The sequence below is a fragment of the Lacerta agilis genome, chromosome 11, assembly GCF_009819535.1.
Source record: "Lacerta agilis isolate rLacAgi1 chromosome 11, rLacAgi1.pri, whole genome shotgun sequence".
In the NCBI taxonomy this organism is placed as follows: Eukaryota; Metazoa; Chordata; class Lepidosauria; order Squamata; family Lacertidae; genus Lacerta; species Lacerta agilis.
This window is the reverse complement of record NC_046322.1, coordinates 8,463,939-8,490,910: the sequence shown is the minus strand read 5'-3', so window position 1 is coordinate 8,490,910 and position 26,972 is coordinate 8,463,939. Positions and strand designations below refer to the sequence as shown.

At 45.3% G+C, this 26,972-nt stretch overlaps 1 protein-coding gene across 5 annotated transcripts in view; it reads right to left on the bottom strand.

Annotated features, from left to right (window-relative positions):
- Positions 1-9,020: 9,020 nt before the first annotated feature.
- C11H18orf25 (chromosome 11 C18orf25 homolog) overlaps positions 9,021-26,972 on the bottom strand; it is a 55,022-nt gene continuing 37,070 nt past the window's right edge. For 2 of the 5 annotated variants that reach the window (XM_033164462.1, XM_033164463.1), the window contains exons 4-7: positions 14,055-14,237; positions 12,392-12,518; positions 11,846-11,998; positions 9,021-9,510 (exon numbers count right to left, since the gene is read on the bottom strand). In XM_033164462.1, coding sequence (XP_033020353.1) covers positions 9,327-9,510; positions 11,846-11,998; positions 12,392-12,518; positions 14,055-14,237 — 647 coding nt within the window. In that variant the 3' untranslated portion in view covers positions 9,021-9,326. The remainder of the gene's footprint in view (positions 9,511-11,845; positions 11,999-12,391; positions 12,519-14,054; positions 14,238-26,972) is intronic. The other 3 variants (XM_033164464.1, XM_033164466.1, XM_033164465.1) reach the window with 3 other exon arrangements.

The window sequence follows — 26,972 nt, the reverse complement described above, 5'->3', positions numbered from 1 at the left end:
ACAATCGTACCTCGGCTCCCGAATACCTTGGGAGTCGAACACTTCGGCTCCCGAACACCGCAAACCCGGAAGTGAGTGTTCCGGTTTTCGAACGTTCTTTTGGCAGCCGAACATCCGACTCAGCTTCCGGGGCTTCCAATTGGCTGCAGAAGCTTCCTGCAGTCAATCAGAAGCCACGCTTTGGAATTCTGAATGTTTCGGAAGTCGAATGGACCTCCGGATCGGATTGCGTTCGACTTCCGAGGTACAACTGCATTTGAAAAGCAAGTTTCTAGACCTCGCTGTGGCCTGAAAGTGTGTGAATCTCAGAGGGCAGAGGAGTTGCTGAATAAAATTTTCAATGAACAGAGAGCTAGGATATATCGGTGCCTTCCCAAGGTCTGCCAAACTAGAATGGGCAAAAGAAAAGGACCCATTCAAAGGTGCTCAATCTGCATAATCTATGCAGGTTGCAAAATTCAGGATGTGGCTTGAAACTGCCCCATAATTTGTCATTGTTGCACCTTAGTCTGGAGGTGTGTTCGCGGGGGGGGGGCAGTTTGTTGTTATGAGAGGAGAAAATGAGAGAGCCCCAGAATTGTATCCACTTCCAGAGACTCCCAATGACCTCTTAAATCCGATTTAGAGAGAGGGATAATCCCTTAAAAAGATGGTTCCCTCCTTCTGTCTGTCTGCGTCCACTTAAAGGGACAGACTTCAGATAACTAGACCCAGTGGCCTTGTGTCGCTTCAGGGGCAAATGCAGTAACCTTTAAAAAAGAAACACAAACCAAACAGGGCTTGGCACGAGGAAAACTCCCATTAGGTTACAGAAACAAAAGACCACTCTCTTCTTAAAACTCCACAACAAGATGTCTTAACAGCTGAGAGGCTGAGAGAGTCACCCGAGAAGCTGAGCCACTGGGAAGAGCATCGCACCTGTTGAGCTATTTGCAAGCAGGTTTTTGAAGAAATTAAAAGCAAGATAGCTCAGGTGACCTCCGGGAGTTGGGAAGGGCTGGCTAGTCTCAGGGCACCTGCTGGTACAACACAGCGAAAGCAAATGAATGGGCGATGCAAGTTTACCTGAACATTCCTATTTGGAGCATCATGTTGACATTGGTTAGCCTTGGATGTGTTGGAAAGGCACCAATTTTACTACAAAGGTGCAAAATGAGCTCAAGATTATTCGGGCCCAGCCCTCAGGCAGAGGGTGTTGTGATTCACAGGTGTGCATCCATGGCAGCCCATCTTCCATTCCTTTCTGTGGCAGGACAGAGTTGTGTGTAGTTCCTCCGCTGCACCTAGGTGTGGTGGCAGGTAGTTTGCCTGCAGAAGCTCCTAGATTCAATCCTCAGCATCCCCAGGTAGGTCTGGGGGAGAATTCCTGGACAAATCCACTGCCAGTCAGTGTAGCCATAGATAGCCTTAATGGCTCAGGACCGCAATACCTCAAGGACTGCCTCCCTCCAGGTGAACCTACCTGGTCCCTGCGATCATCATCTGAGAACCTTCTTCGTGTGCCTCCTCCATGAGAGGTCTGGAGGGTAGCGACACGAGCAACTTTCCCGTGGTGGCTCCCATTCATGGAAATCTTTCCCCAGGGAAGCTCGCCTGGCACCTTCATTATACACCTTTAGACGCCAAGCGAAAACGTTGCTAACTAGGCCAGTGGTGGCCAAACTTGGCCCTCCAGCTGTTTTGGGACTACAACTCCCATCATTCCCTAGCTAACAGGAACAGTGGTCAGGGATGATGGGAATTGTGGTCCCAAAACAGCTGGAGGGCCAAGTTTGGCCATCACTGAACTAGGCCTTTGGCTGATTAACATTAAACATCAGGAAGAACTTTCTAGAACCGTCTCCCTCAAGCGGTTGTGGGCTCTCCTCCCTTGGAGGTTTTTAAGCAGAGGCTGGATAGCCACTAGTCATGGATGCTTTAGCTGAGAGTCCTGCATTGCAGGGGGTTGGACTAGATGACCCTCGGGGTCCCTTCCAACTCAACAATTCTGATTCTATCTGATACTCTTTAAAATTTTTGGGATTCTTGGTTTGCTTTTGCTCTTACTTTTATTATGTATTTCGTGGTTTTTTATCTTCTGTTTTCCTGATCTGAACCGCCCTGAGATCTACAAATGATAGGAGGTAAATGCAGGTGGCGCTGTGGTCTAAACCACAGAGCCTAGGGCTTGCCGATCAGAAGGTCGGGGGTTCGAATCCCCGTGATGGAGTGAGCTCCCGTTGTTCGGTCCCAGCTCCTGCCCACCTAGCAGTTCGAAAGCACGTCAAGTGCAAATAGATAAATAGGTACCGCTCTGGCAGGAAGGTAAACGGCGTTTCCGTGCGCTGCTCTGGTTCACCACGTGACCCAGAAGCTGTACACCGGCTCCCTCGGCCAGTAAAGCGAGATGAGCACGCAACCCCAGAGTCGTCAGCAACTGGACCTGGTGGTCAGTGGAAGACAGGAGTGCCTGGCGTGCTCTGGTCCATGGGGCCACGAAGAGTCAGACACGACTAAACAACAACCTTTACCTTTAAACTAATAATAATAATAATAATAATAATAATAATAATAATAATAATAATAGGCAATGCTGAGCTAGATGGAGCACTGGCCTGACTCAATATAAGGCAGCATCTTACTTTCCCATCACCAGTACTTAAGTTGGTCAACTGGGGAGTTCAGCCGGCTTCCATTGCGTGGAACTGGGGAGGAGGGTGGGGAGCTTCTGGCTGCAAATGGCTCAGGTCAGCTCATGGACTGTAGTAATAAACATAAAGGTAAAGGGACCCCTGACCGTTAGGTCCAGTTGTGGACGACTCTGGGGTTGCAGTGCTCATCTCGCTTTACTGGCCGAGGGAGCCGGTGTACAGCTTCCTGGTCATGTGGCCAGCATGACTAAGCCGATTCTGGCGAATCCAGAGCAATGCACGGAAACGCCGTTTACCTTCCTGCCTATTTATCTACTTGCACTTTGACGTGCTTTCGAACTGCTAGGTGGGCAGGAGCAGGGAGTGAGCAACGGGAGCTCACCCCGTTGCAGGGATTCAAACCCCCGACCTTCTGATCAGCAAGCCCTAGGCTCTGTGGTTTAGACAACAGCGCCACCTTACTTACTTGCCTTTTTAAACCACACCCAGGCTCAAAACAAAATAAAAAATAAAAAAAATCCTTCCAGTAGCACCTCAGAGACCAACTAAGTTTGTTCTTGGTATGAGCTTTCGTGTGCATGCACACTTCTTCAGATACACTGAAACAGAAGCTGTTCCGTTTCCCCTTGAGGAAGGCGTTTATTCCCCTTGCAATAAGCAGCCAGCTTATCTGGAGGGGAAGCGACCTGCTGGCTCATATTGTTTTATTTACTTAAAAGCATTTCCAAACCACTTTATGTTGCGAAAGAGGTGTACGCCGCGCCCTACACAAAAACAATATCCGTTACAATAGAAATACAACCTAAAACCTACTTCAGAGAGCCGTTGTGGTGTAGTGGCTAGAGTGTGAGGACTAGGACATGGGAGACCAGGGAAGCTAGATGCGTTGATAATAAATTATCGTCGCCATCTTTATTTTTATTACTTGAAAGCAGAAAAGCAGTGGTAGGTGTGGTCCATGTACGCCAGCTCCCCAAATTCCGCACCCCTCCCCCAAAGCCCCACACACTACAAAGTAAGACATTGTTTAAATAATCCACTCTATTTTATTTTGTCTTAAAATAGTTTAAACTTTATGCTACAGACTTGTTTCCAAAAAAAACAGAAAGTCTCATCTTGCACCCAAAAATATATATATTTTATAACACTCTGCTTTATTATTATTATTATTTTTCTTCTCCAAAGACCATTAAATACTAGATGGAAACGAGAATGAGTGTTAAAAAGAACATTTTTGTCTGGGTTTTTTTGTCTTTTTTTTTTTTAAATTCAAGAGTTACACAACTGAAAACAATAAATTCTAAGCATTTTTTTTGTCTCCACTGGAAGATTCCAAGCTTGAGCTCCAGCAAGAAGAGCAGAGCTGCTAAAACCAGGCCTGTAAGGAAAACAAAGAGCCCAAGATGTAGGTCGTCACAGCCTGCCAGTTTCTTGGGTAGAATCTGTATTTTTGTGGCACAATCGCCACATTTTTTTAAATCAAAGATCCTGCTGGTTTGCCAGGCATACCTGGCAAGCCAGGATGGGTGCATGTTTCACAGGCCTGTGCAAAGACGATCAAGTGCATTGGTTCCTAGCCATACGATGGCTACAATTTCACTTATCCATTGAGAAAAGAGAAAATCAGTCCCAGCGACCTTTCGCTCTCTCAGACAAAGATGAGGAAGGAGAAAAGGGAAAGGGGGAAAAGGAAAAAGAAGAAGAAGAAGAAGAAGAAGAAGAAGAAGAAGAAGAAGAAGAAGAAGCATTGTATTAACTATCCAGTGATTGCGGTTTGAATTTTTAGTTTCTTTTCTCTTTCTCTTTTCCTTAAAAGAACATAGCTTTAAAAAAAATTATCCAAGTCAGCAAAAGAAACGTAGTGTTTTTTTGTTTTTTAAATTAAAAGAGAGAGACATGAACTGGTTATCAAGCTTGGAGTTCATGATTCCTTTATAAACGAACACAGTGCACAATTGGAGGAAGTTTGGTTAGTTATATTTTTTTTTATGTACATGGAAGTCACAGCATATACAAAGTTTTTTTTTTTTCTTCTGCTTCTTTCTTTCTTTCTTCCTTTCTTTTTTTTATTTTTTTAAAAAAGGAAGGACTCCTCGATGCTTCTGGTACTGGCCAGCATAAATGGGAGGAAACTGGGATTACCAGGTTAGTAGACCAGCACGGCTCACATATTTTCTAAAGAGAGCCAATTTTCATGTTTCAAAAGGCAACTTCATTAACGGTAGTAATGAAGCAGCCGCTCTCGGCCAGAGGCTGCCTGGTTAGCTTGCTCCGGTGCCCCTTCAAACGCACCTCCATCTGAGTTACTTCCCCGTGATGCAATCCATGCAGCTGTCACATGCATGCGTGAAAACTGGAAATGGACACGCAGGCCGACTGGTGTTTCTCACCTGATTGCCAACATGCCACAACCAACTGGGAAGAGCTAGGCGGCTGGCCAATGCCTCATGGCTGTGCCATACACACACACACACACACACACACACACACACACCAATCACATGGGACAGGGCCACGAGAAAGCAGTTCCCAAGCAGCTTTCTCGTGTGCAGGTGACTTTGAGCCTGGTGTTCATTTAGCAATGTAGTTCGAGAGCGATGGAATCAGCGAGTGAGGAGAAAAAGAAGGGATGGCCTTTGGGGCAAAAGATCTGCAGGCACAACTGAAAGCTTTAACAGCCTTGGGTGGTAGGTGAAGACATTGTTTAGGGCCAATGTGTCCTGTGCGCGGTAGTGGCTGGAGTGGCGTTGCCCGCCTGGCTATCCAACATGGGGGATTCTACCAATAGCCGAGAGGGAGAGGAGAGGAGGTTGGCGTGGACACAGTGTCAGATTGGCTCTGCTGCTCCTGCTCCTGCAGTGCACTGACCTCTCTCGCACCCTCCCCTCTTGGTTACCAGCAGCAACCTCCACGTTGAGATGGCAGGTGAGTAATGCCATGCCACCCTGCTGTTCTGGCAACCACTGCCTGGGTCTGCTGTACATCTTCAGTCCATGCTGCTTTGCCTGCCATAGCAAGCAGGACTCGGATTTCACAATCTGGCAATTTTAGCTCGGGGGAAGGAGACACTAACATTGCAGGCTGAAGGCGGAAGAAACTGCCCATGAAAATACTTTCCCCAAAAAAATAAAATTCTGAGCCCTGGGCAACTACTTCAGGGAGGGAGTTGCAGCCTGGACTTCTCTCACACATCCTTGTTTTCCACTTTGCGGGGATGTTGCTAAGATGGCAGAGCCCTGAAACATGCAATTCCTTCGCCTTCAGTCTGAAATAAGGCCTCACCACCTCGCAGATGTTGGAAGCAACAGGTGTAGTCTCCAGGTCAAAAGCTGGCAAGCCCAGTGGTGTCTATTGGAACTATGACGTAATCAATGGCCAGGACAACGAAGCATTATCTGTTCAACAAATCAAGTCCTGACTGCCTCCATCTAACAACAAAATCCGAGTCTCAGAGCCCAAGTCCACCTTGTGGTCATCGATAGAGTGGGTGAGGGCAGGAGATACAAACCATCCCCTCTACAGAAACCTGCTATCAAGTTGTTCTTTTAGGAGTGACCACATCCTTCCCACTTTATGACGTCAGCAAAACTGCTCATAGCTGGCATCAAGAGCAATCTTAAGCACCTGCCACTTCTGCAGAACTATCTAAGGCAACCCTCTCCCAAAAGTCTTGCCCACTGAACCAAGCTAAGAAGGGCAAACAAGCCCCATGCTGTCCTTCAAATGACAATCAGATGGGGACTTAGAAAGGTCTTCTTAGTACTGGCAGTGTGATCTAGTGAGCATAAAGAACTTTGTGGGAAGCATAAACGTTGTTCAATTCAACGTAACAACACAAGCAGGGATTGCACAACAAGGAGATTTTAATTGAAAGCTGGCTGTGTGTCATTAACCACTTAAAGGTAAAGGGACCCCCGACCATTAGGTCCAGTCGTGACCGACTCTGGGGTTGCGGCGCTCATCTCGCGTTACTGGCCGAGGGAGCCGGCGTACAGCTTCCGGGTCATGTGGCCAGCATGACAAAGCCGCTTCTGGCGAACCAGAGCAGCGCACGGAAATGCCGTTTACCTTCCCGCCGGAGCGGTACCTATTTATCTACTTGCACTTTTGACGTGCTTTCAAACTGCTAGGTGGGCAGGAGCAGGGACCGAGCAACGGGAGCTCACCCCGTCGCGGGGTTTCGAACCGCCGACCTTCTGATCGGCAAGCCCTAGGCTCTGTGGTTTAACCCACAGCGCCACCCGCGTCCCTCATTAACCACTTAACCAATGTCTATTCAACAGGCTGTATCTACTCCAGTGTAAATGATGACTGAACTGCCCCCAAAGTGCAGTCTCCTGGCTTGGCTTTCACCAAAACTCAGAGGGACCAGGGGCTTGATCTGCCCCCCCAACTTGGTGAATGCATGGGTTATATAGGGCTTTTATAGACAAGAAGCATGGCAATCCATCTTGTTTCCCCTCCAATACCACCCGCCTGAATGCAAGGACATTCCTCTTCCGTTCTTATAAGGCTCAGCATGAACTGAAGTTCCTTCTCAGCTTTGGCATGTCCTACCCTTCCAGAGAGAGAATATTCTTACTCCTTGATAACCCAAGTACAGAGTGGTAACCTTACCATATGCAAAGGTTCGGTCCACCAACAGCTACTGCCGTTGCATAGGGAAAGATCATTTTATAGCAACCAATAACAGAACTGAAACAACTGCATGAATGCCGTTTCGAACTGTCAAGGCATTCAAGGAGTCTTGAGGAATAAAGGGCATTGCCCACATATTATTCAGAAACTGCCCCAGATGCACTAATGATTGAAGCCAACACCGATCAGGAATCAAGCAAAACAACTTTGTCTGGGTGTGCAATGGACTCTACAGCTGAAAGTGACTGGACAAACATGAACGTCTAATGTGCCCAATGAGCCCAGCTGCCATTACGTTGCTGCCTAAGCCCCTACCATCCCTTGCAAGAGAACGGAAGGCATGTGGGGAAAGAGAAATCTCGGCTTGCGGCAAATGCCAGGACTTGCAGGAGGCATTTGCAGAATCTGGGCCAGGGAACCGTTCTAAGGTGAAGCCCAGCAGCACTCAGTCGAGTTTTTAAAAGAAGGTAAAATCAAGGGCCATTTCTCATGTTAGTATGAAAAGCAAAGGTACACCTACAGATTAACACCTCATCTCTGAAGATGCACACACACAAAGGGAAACCCCAATCCCACCCCCATTCTTTTTCTTTTCGTCTACATGAAGTGATCCATATATATGGCAAAGCTTCCCTCGCTGCTCCAGATTTTGCTGCTCTTTCTGCAGCAGCAATCAAATGAATGAAGGCAAAGCCGTGCTGGGTAATTCTCAGAGGGTGGAGTGGGAATGTAACAGGATATGTTCTACTTTTGATCATACATGCTTTGCATACAGAGCCTCATGTTTTCCTCTTTAGGGTGGTAATATTCAGAGAAGCAATGGGAGGCTTCCTCTCTGCGAGTTATTTCTTGCTCTGTTTTGAACAGAGTAGGTGCCAGTCACCCTGAGAAGAGATTGAACTGGGCCTACACTGTAAACATTCGCCCAGCTGAGAAAATGCTTCCCTTGGAAGGGGGAGTCCCTAGCGACCCTGCAGCCTCCTCTAATTCTTCTCTTGCTAAGAGGAGTACAGGAAGGATAGTGTGCTAAAGGTTTGTTAAAAACCAAAATTCCTTTGTACAAATGCAGCCCGGGGCAGAAGGATCCACTCTAGTGCTCATGTTCTGCTTTTACATACCTCCAAACACGTAGAGATACGGCTTAGGCTGCACCCAGACCTTTAAATCTTAACATGAAAACCACACCTGAGATCAGAAATTAGGTACTTTTGTGACGCTTCACTTCCTTGTGCTTTTGTTTGCTTCGGGTGAACGACGACAATAACAAAAAAAAGAAAAAGGCTGTAACAATCTGGGCCAAATGACCAGTAACAGTAAAGTAGTCTAGAGAGAAAAAAATAAAATGCACTCTTTTTAGGAGACTGCGCACTGAGCAGTGTGCAAGCTACAAATTATGCTGAGAACAATCTTTAGGGTTTTAAATAGAGATGCTCAGTGCATGCTATAGGCCTTTTGTGATCAAGTCCTGCTGGTTTTGCAACCAAATCGACTTGAATGCCCCCTTCTAACAGTTATACTACGATCAAGATGGGGGCATTCAGATCTATGAACAATTTGGGCCAGTGGTGTTATTTATTTATTTTTAAATAATAAAAAAATGCAAGGGGGGAAATAATAAGAAAGCCCCACATGTACCAGCGACGTCCGTTTTAGTGGTGAATTAAAAGCAACTGTACGGCTCTCTAAAGGGCGTGGGTTGGAAGGTGTCACTGCTGCTGTCAACGAACGCTCTAAATTAATCACACACAATGAAAAAAAAAAACCTGGAAGTTGTTATTGAAGTACAGTGCCACTAAGTTTTCCGTAACAGGGAAAGCTCCCTTTGACTACAGAGGGGTCAATATCTCAAGGAAAGTTCTTGATGATGCAATTTTAATTGGAGGGTGTCGGGGAGGGGGCGGGGAGGAGTTCAGAAGAGGAGGAAACCCTCCCGGAGGACTCTGAATTCCAGAATGCCAGGAGAGCGGAGGCTTTGAACACCGAGGCGATAACCAGAAACTTCTGTGCCACAAAAGGGAGGAAGGCGGCTAAGTGACTAGAAAACACAGTGAAGTAGCATTACAGTAGGTATTTGCGCCTGCTGTCCTCGTCCAGCGTGAGATCCACCACTTCGGGCGGCGAAGACCAATTCTGCGGGGGGGCCACACCTGTCCATGGCTCAGATTGCCGGGTGCACTGCAGGCCTGATCCGTGTTTCCGGGAAGACACACTCTGAATCACTCCTCCCCGAGGATGGACGCATCTGCGGAAAGCAAAGGGGAGACAAAGCACGTGGCCGTCAAGGCTCACCTATTGGAGCACAAGGAGTGGTTGACACCAGTGGTTGTCAACCTGGTCCCTACTGCCCACTAGTGGGCGTTTCAGGATTCTAGGTGGGCGGTAGGGGGTTCTACAGCACAAGCTGAATCCTCATTCCATTGAGCATTGATGGCGGTAAGGAAATTTTTGTTTGAGATTTCAAATTGCCTATGTGCAGAAATTCAGCTGTCTATTTTCAAGCAATTACCAGTTGGCAGAAAGCCCAGATCTGCTCTCTCTCTCTAGACCCTTAGCAACGACCTGTGATTGGTCAATGAGTTCCTAAAGAGTGAGCTCTGTGTGAGAGCTTGTGTGTTAGTGGTAGTGTTAGTGTTTGTGTTAGGTGTAAGTGGTCAGTGTAGAGAGAGAGACAGTGAGGAAAGATTTTATGTTTTGTTTCTTTTATTTGTATAGTCTGTAAATAGTAACTTATGGATACTAGTTGCTTCAATAAATGTTGTATATAGTTATCCAAGTTGAGTTGCTGAGTTCCTGCGTTGTGCTGTCCAGTTAATTACACAACAGCCAGAAGATTCCAGAAAAGTCTGCGGTTAACTCTGCTGTGTCCAGGAATACGTTATACTCCTGACACTAAATCTTAAGAATTTTACCATCAAGAAAGATGCATTAGTGGGAGGTAGGTATAAAAAGGTTGACTATCCCTGGTCTACACGGATGCAATAAGACCCTAATTTCTTTGGCAAAGGGCTCGCCAAAATGAATGCATCAAAGCAGGGAGAGGGAGACAGAAAAATTATGTCCAAGTATTGGCTAAAATGTGATAAGGGAGGTAGGTGTAAAAGGGCTCTTAAAATGTAGCATAGTTTGGAGGAATTAACTTCATGTGTGAAATGGGCACCAAAGGATAATCACTGAACCGTCCTTACAATTTTTAGAGCGCTTGAGGGCGTTTCAAAGCACTTTGCTTGTTATTATGGCTATCGTTATTATTTAAAAAATTAGAATGCTCGTGGCATGACACCATCAAAGCGGTGTAGAGGGCAGAAAACAGAGGAAAACACGGGAACACAAAAATACAATTAAACATAAAGCATTAAAAACTTCCCGATACAGAGCTGCCTTCAGAAATTCATGCAGATGTTTATCTCCTTGACATCTGATGGGAGGGCGTTCCACAGGATGGGCGCCACTGCCAAGAAGGCCCTCTGCCTAGTTCCCTGCAACCTTACTTTTCGCAGGGAGGGAACCACCAGAAGGCCCTCGGAGCTGGACCTCAGTGTCCAGGCTGGACAATGGGGGTAGAGATGCTCCTTTAGATATACAGGGCTGAGGCCGTTTAGGGCTTTCAAGGTCATTATTTAAGCAATCCATACAGTAGCCATGCCAAGGTCAGTATTATCACCCTGGCATTTACCAAGGTGGGAGGTTTAGGCGGAGAAAACAGTGGCTGGCCCAGAGCCTAGTCAGTCAAGAACAACATCTGGGGCATTTCTGAGATGCAAAGAATGTTACAAGGATTGGGCTGTTACAGGATATTTATGGGAGCTGTGGTCTTCTGTGCTGAACTAGTTGATGCAATGGGAGTAACAAGCTCATCAGTATCTCCAATTCGCCTACTCCTGAGCACGGGTAAGTTGAGTGACATGCCTTGGGGGGGGGGCCTGGATGAGGATATGGGAGGCACCCACATTTCCTGCAATGCCCCCCTAACCTGCATGTGTAGGGGGAGGGAGCATCAGGGGAAACGGCCTGCTGAGGCCCTTGGATTGCAACCACGCCTGACTAGATCAAAGCAACGAGAAATATCATCCTGTGCCACTTTTTTTTCCAATGACACGGGTTAAAAAGGCCACCTGCCTTTCGCATTCTATGTAATTTTGCAGAGATGTCAACGCACCTGAGAAAGCACCCCACTTCCAGATTTCCAATAGCTGTTTTAGCGTTCAAAAGGTGACTCTGGTATTTGAAAGGTGAACCTGCTTACAGCCTGTATACCCCCCCCCCCGCCAAGGATGGAGAAACCTGGGATTAGAGCTACACCACGTGCCAGTGGCCAGAAGGTTGTACAGAGACAGTGAAGGGCTAACTCTCGCCCAGTTGGATACCTGCTATTGGCCAGACACCAAGGCCACCTGCAGCTTCTCTCCCTAGAACGAGGAGCACGAAACCAGGACAACAGTGGCTGTCTGTGCCCAGATGCTGAGCAGGCTTCCTTGTGGTCCCTGGCAGCCAGTACCTGGGTAGAGTGGGAGGGGGGGGGATCTTATGCTGCAGACCTGCCTTCACACTGGAAACTGAGGGACACTTGGGATCTGCACCTTTGCTCAAACGGTTCTTCGCTCTCGCTTCTTGCCTTGCCTTTTGACACCTCATTGGCTTCCTCCTCTGCTGGCACATCACTTCCTCCTCTGCTTTCACTTCTCCCTATGTCTGGAATGCTTTTCTCCCCTGCCGCTTGAAACACTTCTTTCCTGTTTTAAAAAAACGACCTTCTTAAGACTCTGGTTCTCCCTTTGCTTTGCTCCCTTATGGTTTTGCTGCTTTAGTTTGTTTAAAAATAAGCTTGCAGCGGCTTGTGCACACTATGCTGAAGACACCCTTCTCTGTGCCCTGTGCCTCTGGGTTCGGCAGTTTCCGTAGCATCCAAATATCAATCATATATTTGACGCTAGGTCCATATTTAATGTGTATGCACTTCCGGGGTTAGACTGCGAAAAGGCAAGTCATCTTAACAGAGGGAGGGAGAAAACCTACCCACAAGCGGGGAAAAGTAACGTGACCAACTGATCTGCATTTTTTTTTCCTTTTCAAAAATTGATTCCAAGTATTTAGATGGACTCGGTGTTTAAAAGGGAAATCAGTACCTGGCGTGTTCCTGAACTCCCACGATCTCCACCTCGCTATCTGATGATGCTATATTGATTTCTTCATTGACCTGGGTGTTGCTGCTGGGGGCTTTGCCGCTTGCCAGGAATCCAGCATTCAAGTGATCTGTAGAAGACAAAGGAAAAGGACAATCTGACCCAAGATTCAGTAGCTTGATCACCCTTGCAGGAAATCCTTCGAAAGAAGCCGTTGCTCACCAACGCCAAGCAAAGACCCATTCATCAGACTGCCATGGATTGGGATTGGGGGGACGGGGAGAAGACTTTCCTTCCTGGCAGACCCTGCTTTTGTATAAAAACAGACCCTTCATATATTTTTTTATGATGGATTGCCACCAGGTTGAACCTGACACACAGTCTACTGTCCACCTGCTAGAAAAGCTTCGGAGTCCTCCCCCCCCCCCAATCAGCCTAGCTCTACAAAAAAATAAACTCGAAGAGCACTTTTGGATTTACAAAAGGACCCAGAGGTTAACAAAACTTTGTGAAATATCCTTGGGGAATATAAAAGTGTCCCTGAACAGTTGTGTGGTCTGGAAGATTTTTGTGAGAAATTCCAGAGAAATATCTTTCTAAATCATTGACACCAAACACCAGATCATTCAGAAAAGGTGGAGAAAAGGAAGGAAAATGAAAAGTGACACATCACACACACACAGACTTGCAAATAAAAATAAAAATGTCAGAGTAAGTTAGTTTTACCTGCATGAGTCAGGCTTCCGTTAAGGGGCCAACTTTTACTGGTCTCAGAATCCCATAAAAATGTTAGGCTTCACTCATGGTCTTTCATCCTTTGGAAGCACTTAATCAGAAGTTCAAAGGGACCCAGGTGGCGCTGTGGGTTAAACCACAGAGTCTAGGGCTTGCTGATCAGAAGGTCAGCAGTTTGAATCCCTGCCACAGGGTGAGCTCCCGTTGCTCGGTCCCAGCTCCTGCCCACCTAGCAGGTCGAAAGCCCGTCAAAGTGCAAGTAGATAAATAGGGACCGCTCCAGCGGGAAGGTAAACGGCATTTCCGTGCGCTGCTCTGGTTTGCCAGAAGCAGCTTTGTCATGCTGGCCACATGACCCGGAAGCTGTCTGTGGACAAACGCCGGCTCCCTCGGCCTATAGAGCAAGATGAGCGCCGCAACCCCAGAGTCGGACACGACTGGAACTGATGGTCAGGGGTCCCTTTACCTTTAATCAGAAGTTCAGATATTCTCTCTCTCATTCTTTCACAATCTTTTGCAAGGAACTGTGCACATGTTCTGAACCCTATTGGTTTGTATTACAAAAGGACTGGCTATTTTTGAGTAGCTGAGGCATTGGGAGAAAAGGGATTAAACTCAGGATATTTATTGAGGAATGAAAGGAAGCATATCTGTCTGTTTTGGACTTCCAGAGAAGTGGTCAGCCACAGCTGCTCTAGGGGGTAATGTCTGCCTGCTTGGAATACAGCTTGTCTCCATGCCAGTTCAGCCATATTTACAATGTGTACACTTAAGTTTTCTAAAAGCGAGCAGTGGAAAGAATGGGTTTGCATGCCTAGTTCCTGCAGGCCTGATGACCTCAGGCTACAGATGGAGAGTTGCGGTGGGGGGACAACAGCGTAGGCCAGGTAAAGGAGCTAGCGTAGGACTGGGACAATGTTCCCCATCTCACCTGTCTCAGCATTCAGCTCTTCTAGCAGCCCTCTCGTCCTCCAAGTAGGCCCAGTGTCCTGTTTAGCGACAGAACTGTTGTGCTCTTGGACTACCGCAGCTGCCAATAGATTGTCTACATTCACCACTTCCGGGTCGGAATTTGTGTCCGAGATATCATAGTGAGCCACAACCGGAGCTCCATCTGGGAAGGAAAGAAAACCCGCAGCTATTAAGACCGCAAGTGGCTTGGAGTGAAACACAAACTCTACTGCTGCTTTGCTGCCTATATACCGAGTGTCAGCGTTTGACTACTAAACAAATCAAAAGCAGTGACAAAACAGCCAACTTTCATTTGATATAGATCAGCCTTCTCGGATGGGGTGTCCGCCAGCTGCTTTGGACTACAGTGGTGCCTCGCAAGATGAAATTAATTCGTTCCGCGAGTGTTGTCATATAGCGGAAATTTCGTCTTGCGAAGCACGGTCGGAGGAAGCGCGGTCTTACAGGAAAAAATCGCAAAACGTTTTCGTTTTGCGAGTCACGGCCATAGGAAATTTCGTCTTGCGAGTCACCCTTCCATTAGCGAATGCCTTTTGTCTAGCGAGTTTTTCGTCTAGCGAGGCATTCGTCTTGCGAGGTACCACTGTACAACTCCCAGCTGATGGGAGTTGTAGTCCAAAATATCTGGGTGGCCCCAGGTTGCAGAAGGCTGATGCAGACCATAAACGTCATTTGTTGAAGTAATATGCAAGTAAAGGCTTTACATAACGGCAATATCATTTATCTAAAGTATTACTGGCAACGAAATATACTTCATATTTCCCACAAAAGAAAAATAGAATCATAGAGTTGGAAGGGACCCGAGGATCCTCTAGTTCAAACTCCTGCGATGCAGGAATACGCAGCTGTCCCATACGGGGATTGAACCTGCAACCCTGGTGTTATCGGCACCGTGCTCTAACCACCTGAGCAATCCAGTTAAAACTATCATTGGACGACTTTGTGCAGATCTGACAGATCTGCCCTATTTCTCCCCTTTAACTGAAATTCATATATATGTTACAGGTAGGTAGCCGTGTTGGTCTGCCAAAGTCAAAACAAAATAAAATAAAAAATTCCTTCCAGTAGCACCTTAGAGACCAACTAAGTTTGTTCTTGGTATGAGCTTTCGTGTGCATGCACACTTCTTCAGATACATACCATACATATTCTTCTTCAGCTCATACCAAGAACAAACTTAGTTGGTCTCTAAGGTGCTACTGGAAGGAATTTTTTATTTTATTTCATGTATCTGTGTGAGGCTTCCGGTGGTCTGGAAAGTGCAGTGCGTGTAGAATGCTGTAGTGCAGCTGCTAACAGGAGTGAGACCCTCCCAGCACACCACACCTTGGTCCAAAGGTTTGCAGTGCCTGCTGACTTGCTACTGGGCCATGTTTTCCTACTGGTATATACAGCTCTTAATACCTTGGGACCTGCTTACTTGAGGGACCTTCTCCACCTCTTTTACAGGGCTTGCACTCTTACAAGTGTCTTATAGTAATCATTCCACGTCTGTCCAACTTTCAGGGTGGCAACAACTATGCCACGGAACTCCCTGCATGTTAGCCCTCTTCAGGCACTCTTGCTATACTGCTTTTTTGACGCTTGCTAAGAAGACTTTGTCCAGACCTATCCAGATCTGCTTTTAAATTCTGCTGGTTTTATCTGCATCTCATTATAATAGCGGAATGCACACTGCTTAAGAGATTATTCTTTATTTTATCGAGTGGATTATACATACCGTATTTTTTGCTCCATAGGGCACACCGGACCATAGGGCGCACCTCGGTTTTAGAGGAGGAAACAAGGTAAAAAAAATATTTTTCTGGTTTTCCTCCTCTAAAAGCCCTGTCTTTTTGAGGATCAGCTAAACGTTTTGCAGCTTTTTTTGTCCTGTTTTTTTGAGGATCAGCTAAAAGTTTTGCAGCTTTTTTTTTTTGCAAAGGGAAAAGCCCTGGTTTTTTTTGAGGATCAGCTAAACGTTTTGCAGCTTTTTTTGCAAAAGGGAAAAAGCAAAGCTCCTTTTGCAAAGGGGGAAAAGCAAAGAGGAAAAGCCCTGTTTTTATGGGGTTCAACTCACATTTCTGCAGCTTCTAAAGGAAAGGGAGCCTTTTCTACAGTTTCCAGACAGATAATCTAATCAGCCAGTCACGTTTCACTGGGGAAACTAACAACCTCCCTCTGCAGCACATTCAACAATGGAGGCCTGGGCAAGAGGGAGCCAGGACTTTTATCTCTCTGCCGATCACTTGCTGATCAGCTGCTGAGCGGGGTCCTTTCAACATCCCCCTTTCTCTTTGTAAAATAAAAGGCATGATCCTCTTTTGGCCCCTGGGCAATTCAGCTCCAGGGACCACCATTCGCTCCATAAGATGCACAGATATTTCCCCTTACTTTTCAGGAGGAAAAAAGTGCATCTTGTGGAGCGAAAAATACGGTATTTTTTTCTAATTCAGTAAACATCGGCATTTCTGCGCTTTTGAAGATTTCGATAGCTGTAAGCACGGATGCAGGAAAGTGGTGCAGAAACATATTTGTGTGAACACATGAAGCTGCCTTATAATGAGTCTAATTATCATTGGTCCATGTGGCCTAGCAAGGTACACTCTGAATGACGGCAGCCCTCCAAGTTCTGGGGAAGATGCCCTGTTACCTGAGATGCTCTAACTGGAAATGCCAAGGGCTGCATGCAGACAATCTACTCTGCCAACGAGCTATGGAAAAGGTGTGTCACATTTCATCTGGCAACTTACAATTAAGGGGGGGGGGCAGATGAGGACAAACCCTCCTTTTCAATTCACTCATCTAACACACCGACAAAAGAATTCACATCAAATTCTTTCCAAAATTACAGCAGGGTATTTTTGTTGCTAAGTGAGAGGAGGGTGCCGGGGTAGGTGGGTGGGTGAAGAGCGCCAGATGGACTGCAAGCAAAGCACGGCATGCCTATTCTCAATATAGCTGCCTTAGAAACAACCATCTACTCCTATGAAAGTGAGAGAGAGGAAGGGAATGGAAAGAGCAGCAACTATGTAGACTGAAGAATCAACGGTTCAAGCTAGGCAATGAGGCAAACTCAAGATTTGGCTGTCGGAAACACGCAACTTGCTTGTGGTGTCCTCTCTTCTCCTGCTCCTCCACATCCTGGTTTCTTGGAACAATAAAGGTAAAGTGACCCCTGACCGTTAGGTCCAGTCACGGACGACTCTGGGGTTGCAGCGCTCATTTCGCTTTACTGGCCGAGGGAGCCGGCATACAGCTTCCGGGTCATGTGGCCAGCATGACTAAGCCGCTTCTGGCAAACCAGAGCAGCACACGGAAACGCCGTTTACCTTCCCGCCGGAGCGGTACCTATTTATCTACTTGCACTTTGATGTGCTTCCGAACTGCTAGGTTGGCAGGAGCAGGGTCCGAGCAACGGGAGTTCACCCCGTCGCGGGGATTCGAACCGCCAACCTTCTGATCGGCAAGCCCTAGGCTCTGTGGTTTAACCCACAGCGACACCCGCATCCCCTTCTAGGAATAATAGTTTGCCTCAATGTCTGAGTTAAGCAAATTATGGGTATTACTAATCGTAGTCTGTCTCCAAACTGAATGAGAAATCATGGTCTGAAGTGGGCTTTCAACTCTAGATTGGAGACAACCCGTGATCAGCAGTACTCATAGTTTCAGACATCACAACAACTTATATAATCATAGAATCATAGAATCATAGAGTTGGAAGAGACCACAAGGGCCATCCAGTCCAACCCCCTGCCAAGCAGGAAACACCATGTTTACCATAACCCAGGAAGCACAGAAGGTAACTGGCATGTGCAAGCACAGAGTGTGTTCCCAACGACCAAATTATGGTTTGTTTCATCTGCATTGAGCCAGGATCTCACTAGTCCATACAGTCATGCATTATCATGGCACAAATCTTTGTGACACAGAAAAACACAGAGGCAGTCCCTCCTTTAATTTATATGGTTCAGAGTCCTTTCTGAAGACTACACACCTGAAATGCTCAGTCTTAGAATAACCTGGCGGGGAATAATTTTGAAACGTTCTTGGGGTTTTCTGCTTTTTCAATGAGCGGCAGACCCCCTCCCACTCCCAATGTCACATCACAAACAGTTTTTGCTATTCTCCTCCATTTCAAATGTATTCTACTATGAAGCATTGTGCGTTTCAAGGGTTCATGTGTGTCAGCATCACTCTAAAGTTTGCTTAGGCATGCAAACAAGTTAAATGGATCTTTGGATTTTTAAAATGTGAGAGCAGCTTTCTGGTTCAGACCAAAGGTCAATCTAAGTGCAACATTCTGCTTCTTTCAGCAGCCAACCAAATATTTTTGGAGGCCACAAGCTGGACATAAAGTCAATAGCCTCCTCTGCCTTTGCTCCCCAGCACTTCATATTTTGATATACTGTATTTTCCGGTGTATAAGACGACTGGGCGTATAAGACGACCCCCCAACTTTTCCAGTTAAAATATAGATTTTGAGATATATTCGACCACAGATTCTCCACCCGGCGTATAAGACAACCCCCGACTTTTGAGAAGATTTTCCTGGATTAAAAGTAGTTTTATATGCCAGAATATACAGTACACTCCTATAAAAATGGAAGTTTCATAAAAGCCATCATGACTTATAGCTGTTTGTCCATGAATCTGACTTGTCCCCTTTAAAACCACCACGTGGAACTGGATTTTGTAAAGTCTGCAATACAACCCTTCTGGAGGTGGTATTATTATTATTATTATTATTATTATTATTATTATTATTATTACCCCACCCATCTGGCTGGGTTTTTCCAGCCACTCTGGGTGGCTCCCAACAGAATTAAAAGCAAACTAGAACATCAAACATTAAAAACTTCCCTAATCAGGGCTGCAATGCATATTCTGAAAGAAAAAGTCACCTTGCTGTCAAGAGATCTGACCCTCACAGAATATAAAAAAGAATCCTTCCAGTGGCTAATGGGGATGTACAAATGGGATACAGAGCCCAATGATTTGCCAGACATCCCCAGTGAAAGGTTCTGACGTCACAAAGCTGGGGAAGACTTTGAGATTCCCTACTGCCTGTTTGGACAGAGGATACTGGGCTAGATGGACCAATAAAAATGATTCAGTATAAAAGCAGTTATTCTCTTATATAAAATGGCTGTCAGCTACCATGCAGTATAAATCCCAGTGTAATCCGATAAAGTATAAGAATAATGTACCATATTGTGGGAAATGAAGCTAAAGTTTTAGGAATCTAAGGACCCAACTTTAGAGCAGACCCCAAGTTCATCCTGTTTCCTACAGTGACCAACCAAGTGCTCTGTGTCATAGGGATTTTGGTAAATTTTTAGATTTCATTTCTCAAATAACTAAATAAATCAGGTAATTTAGCAAGACGTTTCTTAATTCCATAAGGAACCAATTCCACTTAAAAGTATCCCAAAATCAGTTCTGTAAATTACGTTAAAGAAACGTACAGAAGATTCAGGATAAACCAGCATCAATAACAACCTGCTTCCTGGAACAATGTCAGAGTTGCAAAAATTAAGACAGATTCAACTTAAATAAAAGGTAAATGGAATGGTTAACTACTAGTATGTACAAAGGGGACAATGATCCAACACCAAACACTGATGATTGTAATGCGGGGAGGAATCATAGCCAGTTGCAGATTGACATTTGCTGTTGAAAATAGGGCTATAAACTTTATATGCAAGAGTGAGAATTTTTTAGGTGGGAAGTGAGGATGTGTGTTACAACACTAACTGGCGTGCAGAATTAAGCAAAGGCGTAATTTTCCTCCCCACAATATCATCAGAGTTCAGTGCAGTATATGGTATCAATTGACATTACATGGTCAATAAAAAATGTTTTGAGTGCAGAAGATACGAGGGTCAAGTACAATATTGACTGTTTCTTATCTAGCCAATTAAGGAGCTACTCATAATGAATTCCTTTTCATGTTTTGCAAATGCGTTTACTTTAATTGTCAGTAATATTGTCAAAAGTAGAATCAGACAGGTCTAAATGAGCCAAATTGTATTTAGACAATAACTGGAGTCAAGTCAAAATTGTACCACTCCTACATGTATAATCATGCAAAAATGTATAATAAATGTATATACATGCAGAGTGATATTCTTATCACCTACCCAGAGAATAACTTGGGTGAAAGTCTTCATCAGTAGGAAATACAAGCATAAACTTGCTATCTGTAGCTCCAACTCCTGTATCTTCCACACTTCCAAACAGCACACCTTATAACTTAGCTTAAATTTTTAGCATACATTGAACAAACAGTTTACATGCTGAACAATAATTAACATTTGTCAATTATGAAAATAAACATTTAAACTAGGTTTCTTTAAAAGAAAAACTGGCAAAAGTCAAATGCCCTAAAACTGTCAATGGAAGTGTTGTGTTATTTGATTACTCTGGACTCTCAAATGAGATTGGGAAAAGGGAAATTTCTATGCATGTTTGGATTAAGCTAAATCCAGAAGCAGCCCAGGCAAAAGGCAAACGAAACCGATCATGGGCAGGTGAGGGGAAAGACAGGAAGGTGAATAATCTCTTGCACAAGCCCTGCTGGACTTAAGGGGAGCCATACAAGGGCATTCAATGAGACCTGTACAGGGAGGAAACTGGCAGAATGAATCCCATTTTTACTGCTGGTGGGGCGGCTTATGAATTTTCTGACTCAGGCTGCAATACACTTGGGAACAAGTTCCATTTAACACACTGGGAATTGTTTCTGAGTAAATATGCAAAGCATTGGGTTACGTGGCACCAATAGGTTTTGTCTAGGCCCTGGCTAAAACTGCTGTCCTGTTAGGAAATTCACAACGTAACTTCCTGCAACTTTGCCATTTCTCTCTATCTGCAAAGCCGACTGTCCTCTGATATGTTGTTCACTTCTGTATCACACCTACAGAGAATGGCTATGGCGATGCGGGTTTACTAGTGGCAAGCGTTTGTTTCCATAGCAGAATGGAAGCTTACAATCAGAATAGGTAGAAATTCAGGAATGAGATCCCGGTGCCCAAGAAAATTGACACTTTCCCCATACTTGCATGGGATAGAATTGATGGGGGGAATCTTAAGTTAGTGTTTAGATGCTGCTCATGAGAAACGACAGGCTCTCCGGTAAGCTAAAACTATTTATTTTCATAATGTAGTTACAGAGTCTCTGAAATACGTCTGGTCAGTTATTTTCACTTTCTCGGAGTGGCGGGCTCTGTCTTGCCCGCCAACACAGCCAACGGCTGGGAACTTTGAAATGATGTCTGCATCGCCTCCCCCCCCCCCCATCGTCTCCTCCTCCTGTCTGAGACTGACTGCTCTTGGTCTTTGCCCTGCCCTCCTATAGCCTGGCACCTCTCCCTCTGCCGGTGACAATTCCTGACAGGGGCTTGAGCTGGGAGATGAATCAGTGGATATTATAGGTTGCGGCTCTCTGTAACCCAGCGACCCCCCTTCTCTGGCGGAAACACTATCTTGCTCCTCTCTCTCTCCCTGTTCCTCCCGAGTAGCCCCTCTTTCCCTGACAACGCCCCAAACTCCTGTGCAAAAGGGCTCCCCATTTACTTTGGCAGAGGCAGCAATATGGTACATGCAAGAGATTGATTACTGGGAGCTGCCACCTCCGCTGAAATGAATGGGGGAGGCAACACTATGCATCCGAACAAAATGGAAGGCAAGAGAAACAAAGCTTAGGGAAACAATTGCACTGAAGAAAGGGCAGGGGAGGAAATAAGCTCCATATTTGGGGATGAGAAACAAACGACGAGTGGATTATCAGATGCAAAGGTGGAAAATATCATAAAGAAGCAGGAGGCAGGCTAAATGCCCAGCTGGTCCAGAGTCCTCCTTCCCTCAATGACCAACCAGCCACCCTCCTACAAACACATGAGCAGTGCATGAAGGCAGCGGGTCTCCACTGGTGTTACTTCCAAACAAGAAATATTCAGTGGCTCACTTCTTCTGAGCCTGGAGCATTTAGCCTTCATGCTTAATTGGCAGGCCAATTCTTTTTGGATTTGTCTAATCTTTTAAACAAAACAAAACAAAACAGAACAAAAAAACAAGCATGAAGCTACAGGCCACCGCTTCATCTTGAAGCTGCAAATTCCCTGAATCACAAGTTCCCTATGAGGAGTACTTTTCTCTTGTCTGTCCTGAGCCTACTGCCAATCAATTGCACACAAATCACCCGGTTAACTGACGTTCGCATCCAAGCCGATGCAAATGTATGAGGCGTGGCAATGATGGCTCTGCAACACAATTTGCTGGCCAGCTCACGTTTGCTGGGTGAACAGCACAGAGAGACGTCTCCATTGGGAAACTGACATGGAAAAATAAAACCCAGTGTGGCGTTTTCACACCTGCAATTTCAGAATGCGCACTAAGGGGGCTGCCGGATCCCGCCAGGTTAAGAACTGCTTGGAATATCCAGCCCAGAGGCATTTTTTATCCAGCATCATGTTTCCAACGCATGAAGCTGCCTCATATGGAGACAGACCATTAGCCCATCAAGCCCAGCCCTGCCTGCACTGACTGTAAGGTGTCAGCTCTTGTACGGCAGGGGTGTCCAACCGTTCGACTGCGATCGACAGGTCCCTTGCTGCTAGCGGTGGATCGCGGGCTCTTTTTTTCTCCGTGGGGGAGAAAGAACATCCACCCCTGCCTCCTCGCTCCGTCCTTCAATCACGCATGAACGCAAAAACGGAAGACCGAGTTATCGCTGTACGGTTTCTTCTTGTTTGCTGAGCGATCGTTTGGTGTGTTACTTTTGCCACCCCCCTAAAAAAAGCTCAACAAATTTGACCTGCTCCCCTAAAAAAAAAAGCTAGGATTGAGCTTGGGATCTTGCGCATGATAGGCTTGTAGGATTGTATCTGTTTATCCTGGTGGTCAAGAGAAACATTGACTGTGAATACTGAGGACTCAATTCACGATCATAGCTGAAATAGGGCGACTGAGGGGAAAAAGAGGGAGTTGTTCGTATGCTCAGGAAAACTGCAAGGTTTGCAGAAGTATCAAAAAAACACCCTTTGAAATGGAGCAGCTCGCCATTCCCCCATAAAAACAATGGGACTGTGAATGTTCTGTGATTACCAAACACTACCAAGGGATGTTGGAAAAGAAAACCAGAAAACTAGTGGTGGGGCGAATTGGCTTGCTTAAGCTTATAAAATCCTAAAGGAAGGCATGGCTTGTTCCTTGGTATTATTGAGATATGCATTAATGGCAAAAGTGGTCACCCCAGATAACTATGGAGTGGAATGGAAAGAAGCTTTGCTTAAGAAATTCTGGCTCATGGTTTAAGCAGGCCTCCTTGTCTTTCTTACAGATGGAAATGACTCTGCCTAGACCAGTGTTTCCTAAACTTGGGTCTCCAGTTGTTTCTGGACTACAACTCCCATTATCCCTAGCTAGGAAGACCAGCGGTCAGGGATGCTGGGAACTGTAGTCCAAGAAATAGCTGGAGACCCAAGTTTGGGGAACAATGGCCTGGACTCTGGAATATGGGGAGCAAAAATGCTGCCAAGGCCTTAAAACAATACACCAGCTATGAAGAAGATAAAGGTTTGCTCTCCTGCATTTTAGCAGCTCCGAGTGACCTTCATGAATCTCCACGTCCCTTCATCAGGCATGAAAACATGCCAAGTATCTTAAAACAACTGGAAACTGTTTTCTGCTGGCGCCCAACACGTCATTCACCAATATAGAACTAAATTTTAGTGAGAAAAGGTGGAGTGAGAGAAATAAACAAATCAGAAGACAGGGGGGGAAATGGGGTGTCAAGATCCAAATGCAACTGTACCTCAGCGCTAGGACTCACATTTTCAAACTATTTTATTTTATTGTTCCTTTCACTAAAGAGTTTTTCTGAGGACAACTGGCGCTCAGCTTGCCTCAGCCTTCACTGTGGGAGCTTTGAACACCTTCTTCCTTTGGTTTTTTATAATACTGCTGGCCATTTTTTTCTGAGTCAGGCTTTTGGAGTTGGATATTTGGTTCCTGAACAGTTCTGAATAAATGCCTTTTCTTTAGTTTTTATTTCCCCCCAAAGGTTGTTTATCTTCCTGGGAGGCTCAGACTCCACTCTTCATATTGTAAACATTTTAAAATCTATTTTTATCTTAATTGGTTTCCTATTTGGAGCATTCAGGGTGTTAAATTCATTTACCTCTAGTTCCCTCTCACACCACCCCAAGAACCTGTTCCTTGGATCCCTCCTTACATAGGTATCTATAATCCGCTCCTTATTCTTTAGGTCACATTACTATACACTGGAGAATTTAGTAAGCTCTTAGCTAGTTTGGACTGGTGGAAGTTGAAGGAAAATTCTATTTAGGGCAACGTAATATGTATGCTTTAGTGGCAGCAGTTTTGTTAAATATTTTTATTTGCCCATTATTTTTTTCAGTTAATTGCTCATTATAAATTGTGTTTCCCTATTTTTTGCTCCATAAGATGCACTTTTTTAATCCTAAAAAGTAAGGGAAATATCTGTGCGTCTTATGGAGTGAATGCTGGTCCCTGGAGCTGAACTGCCCAGGGGCCAAAAGAGGATCATGCTTTTTATTTTACAAAGAGAAAAGGAGGTGTTGAAAGGACCCCACTCAGCAGCTGATCAGCAAGAGATCGGGAGAGAGATAAGAGTCCCCAGCTCCCTTTCAGCCCCGCCCTCCATTGTTGAATGTGCTGCAGAGGGAGGTTGTTTCCCCAGCGACATGTGACTGGCTGATTAGATTATCTGTCTGGAAACTGTAGAAAAGGCTCCCTTTCCTTTAGAAGCTGCAGAAATGTGAGTTGAACTCCATAAAAATGGGGCTTTTCCTCTTTGCTTTTCCCCCTTTGCAAAAAAAGCTGCAAAACTTTTAGCTGATCCTCAAAAAAAACAGGGCTTTTAGAGGAGGAAAACCAGGGGAAAAAAATCTTGTTTCCTCCTCTAAAAACGAGGTGTGCCCTATGGTCCGGTGCGCCCTATGGGGCTAAAAATACGGTATATCTCCATTGTGTCGCCTTATTCTTTAATTTTCTACTGTTTCTGTGTTTAATCTCATTTGCACCCCTCCTTCAGTTAATATGAATTTCATATTATTCCTTTCCACTTTTATACTACTCTTACATAAAAATCGATGTATTATTATTTTTTCTATCAATGCCAAGTTTGCATGTTTTCATCATATGTCTGCTTACATTTAAGTAAATCTTTCAGGCTTACTGCATTCTGCGTGTGATTTTGGCACCTTCCTGGTTAGCACTACTAGTTCAAGAGAGCGACACGTAAGAATCTATTTTAAGCTCTCTCCTTCCCAATTTTTGTTGTCGCTCCAGAGGACGAGGCTCAAACGAATGAGCTCAAATGGCAAGAAAATGGATCCTGGCTAAACATTAGGAAGAGTGATGGTAGAAGCTGTTTGTCCGTGGAATAATAGCCTTGGAAAAGCTCATTCAGAAAGCATCCATGTTGCATGCAGATGACACCAGGTTCAATTCCTGGGATCTCCAGGTAGGACTGTGAATGTCCCCTGCCTGAAACTCTGGAGAGCCACTGCAATTCAGTGCAGACAATACTGAGCTAGACAGACCGACAGCAGCTTCCTAACTTCTAGATCCCATTTTATGCAGAAGCTGGAAGAAGATCCTCTGGGGAATGGTGTAATAGGGAATTTCCTGCATTGGCAGCAGTTTGGAGTAGATGCCCCTGGTTATGGAACACTTTCGTTTTGGAACGGACTTCCGGAACGCATTGAGAACCAAGGTATTGTGATTGCAACCCTGAAACAGGAGCACAACTATCATGTGAACGAATGCATGCTGCAAAATTTTGCTTTGGGTGCCACTTGTCATCACCAAATCCAGCCTTACAACAGTGGCAAATGATGACACACGATCACAAAAACAAAACAAAGAGAGCCGCAAAATAAATAGCAAAAACAGACCTCAGCGTAACACTCAAAACAGAAGTGTGGCACTCAAATGGGACGCCTTGGTACTCAAACAACTTGGAACCCAAACACTGCAAACCCAGAAGTGAGTGTTCTGGTTTGCGAAGTTTCTTTGAAAGCCGAATGTGCTCCGTTTTGAGTGCCACGCTTTCTATTTCTGTGCCACACTTCCGTTTTGAGTGCTGTGCTGAGGTCTGTCTGTTTTTGCGGTTTTATCTTTGTGGCTCTTTTCATTTTGTTTTTGTGGTTGTGTGGAACCAAGTTCAGCTACTGACTGATTGATTGTGTGACTGAAGTACATTGTTTATTGCTTTCATTTTATGGATCAATGGTCTTGTTAGATACCGTAGTAAAATTCATGTTAAACTGCTTTTTTAGGGGTTGCTTTTAAAAGTCTGGAACGGATTAACCCTGAAACAGGAACACGTCTATCAGGTGAACGAATGCATGCTGCAAAATGTTGCTTGGGGGGCCAATTATCACCAAATCCAGCCTAACAACAGCGGCAAATGATGACAAAGTGATTTCTTTAGAAAATAAACAAACCTTCCAATCAGGAGTAAAACAAGTACAGCCAAGCAGCACATACGGAGCTGCAATTGTTGTTACTACTAGTGGAAGACCTCAGCACTGGCAGGTCTGTTTCTTTACCATTAGAAACCTTGGTGCACAAACATGCTGGTTCTTAGAAGAAGCCTCTGCCTCCCTAGATCTATGCCTTCTCTGCATTTGCTTCCTCAAGTGCTAACAACTCAAACTACTTGCTTTCTTTGGCAAACTATACTGGGCATTCAAAAAACAACAGTAACGGTTGGTTACATCAGAGGCTGTACAGACACCTTCACCAACTTGGTGCCCTCCAGATGTTGCTGGATGGCAAAAGGGCAACCAAAATTATCAAGGGGATGGAGTGACTTGCCTATGAGTAAAGGCAGCAGCGTTTGGGA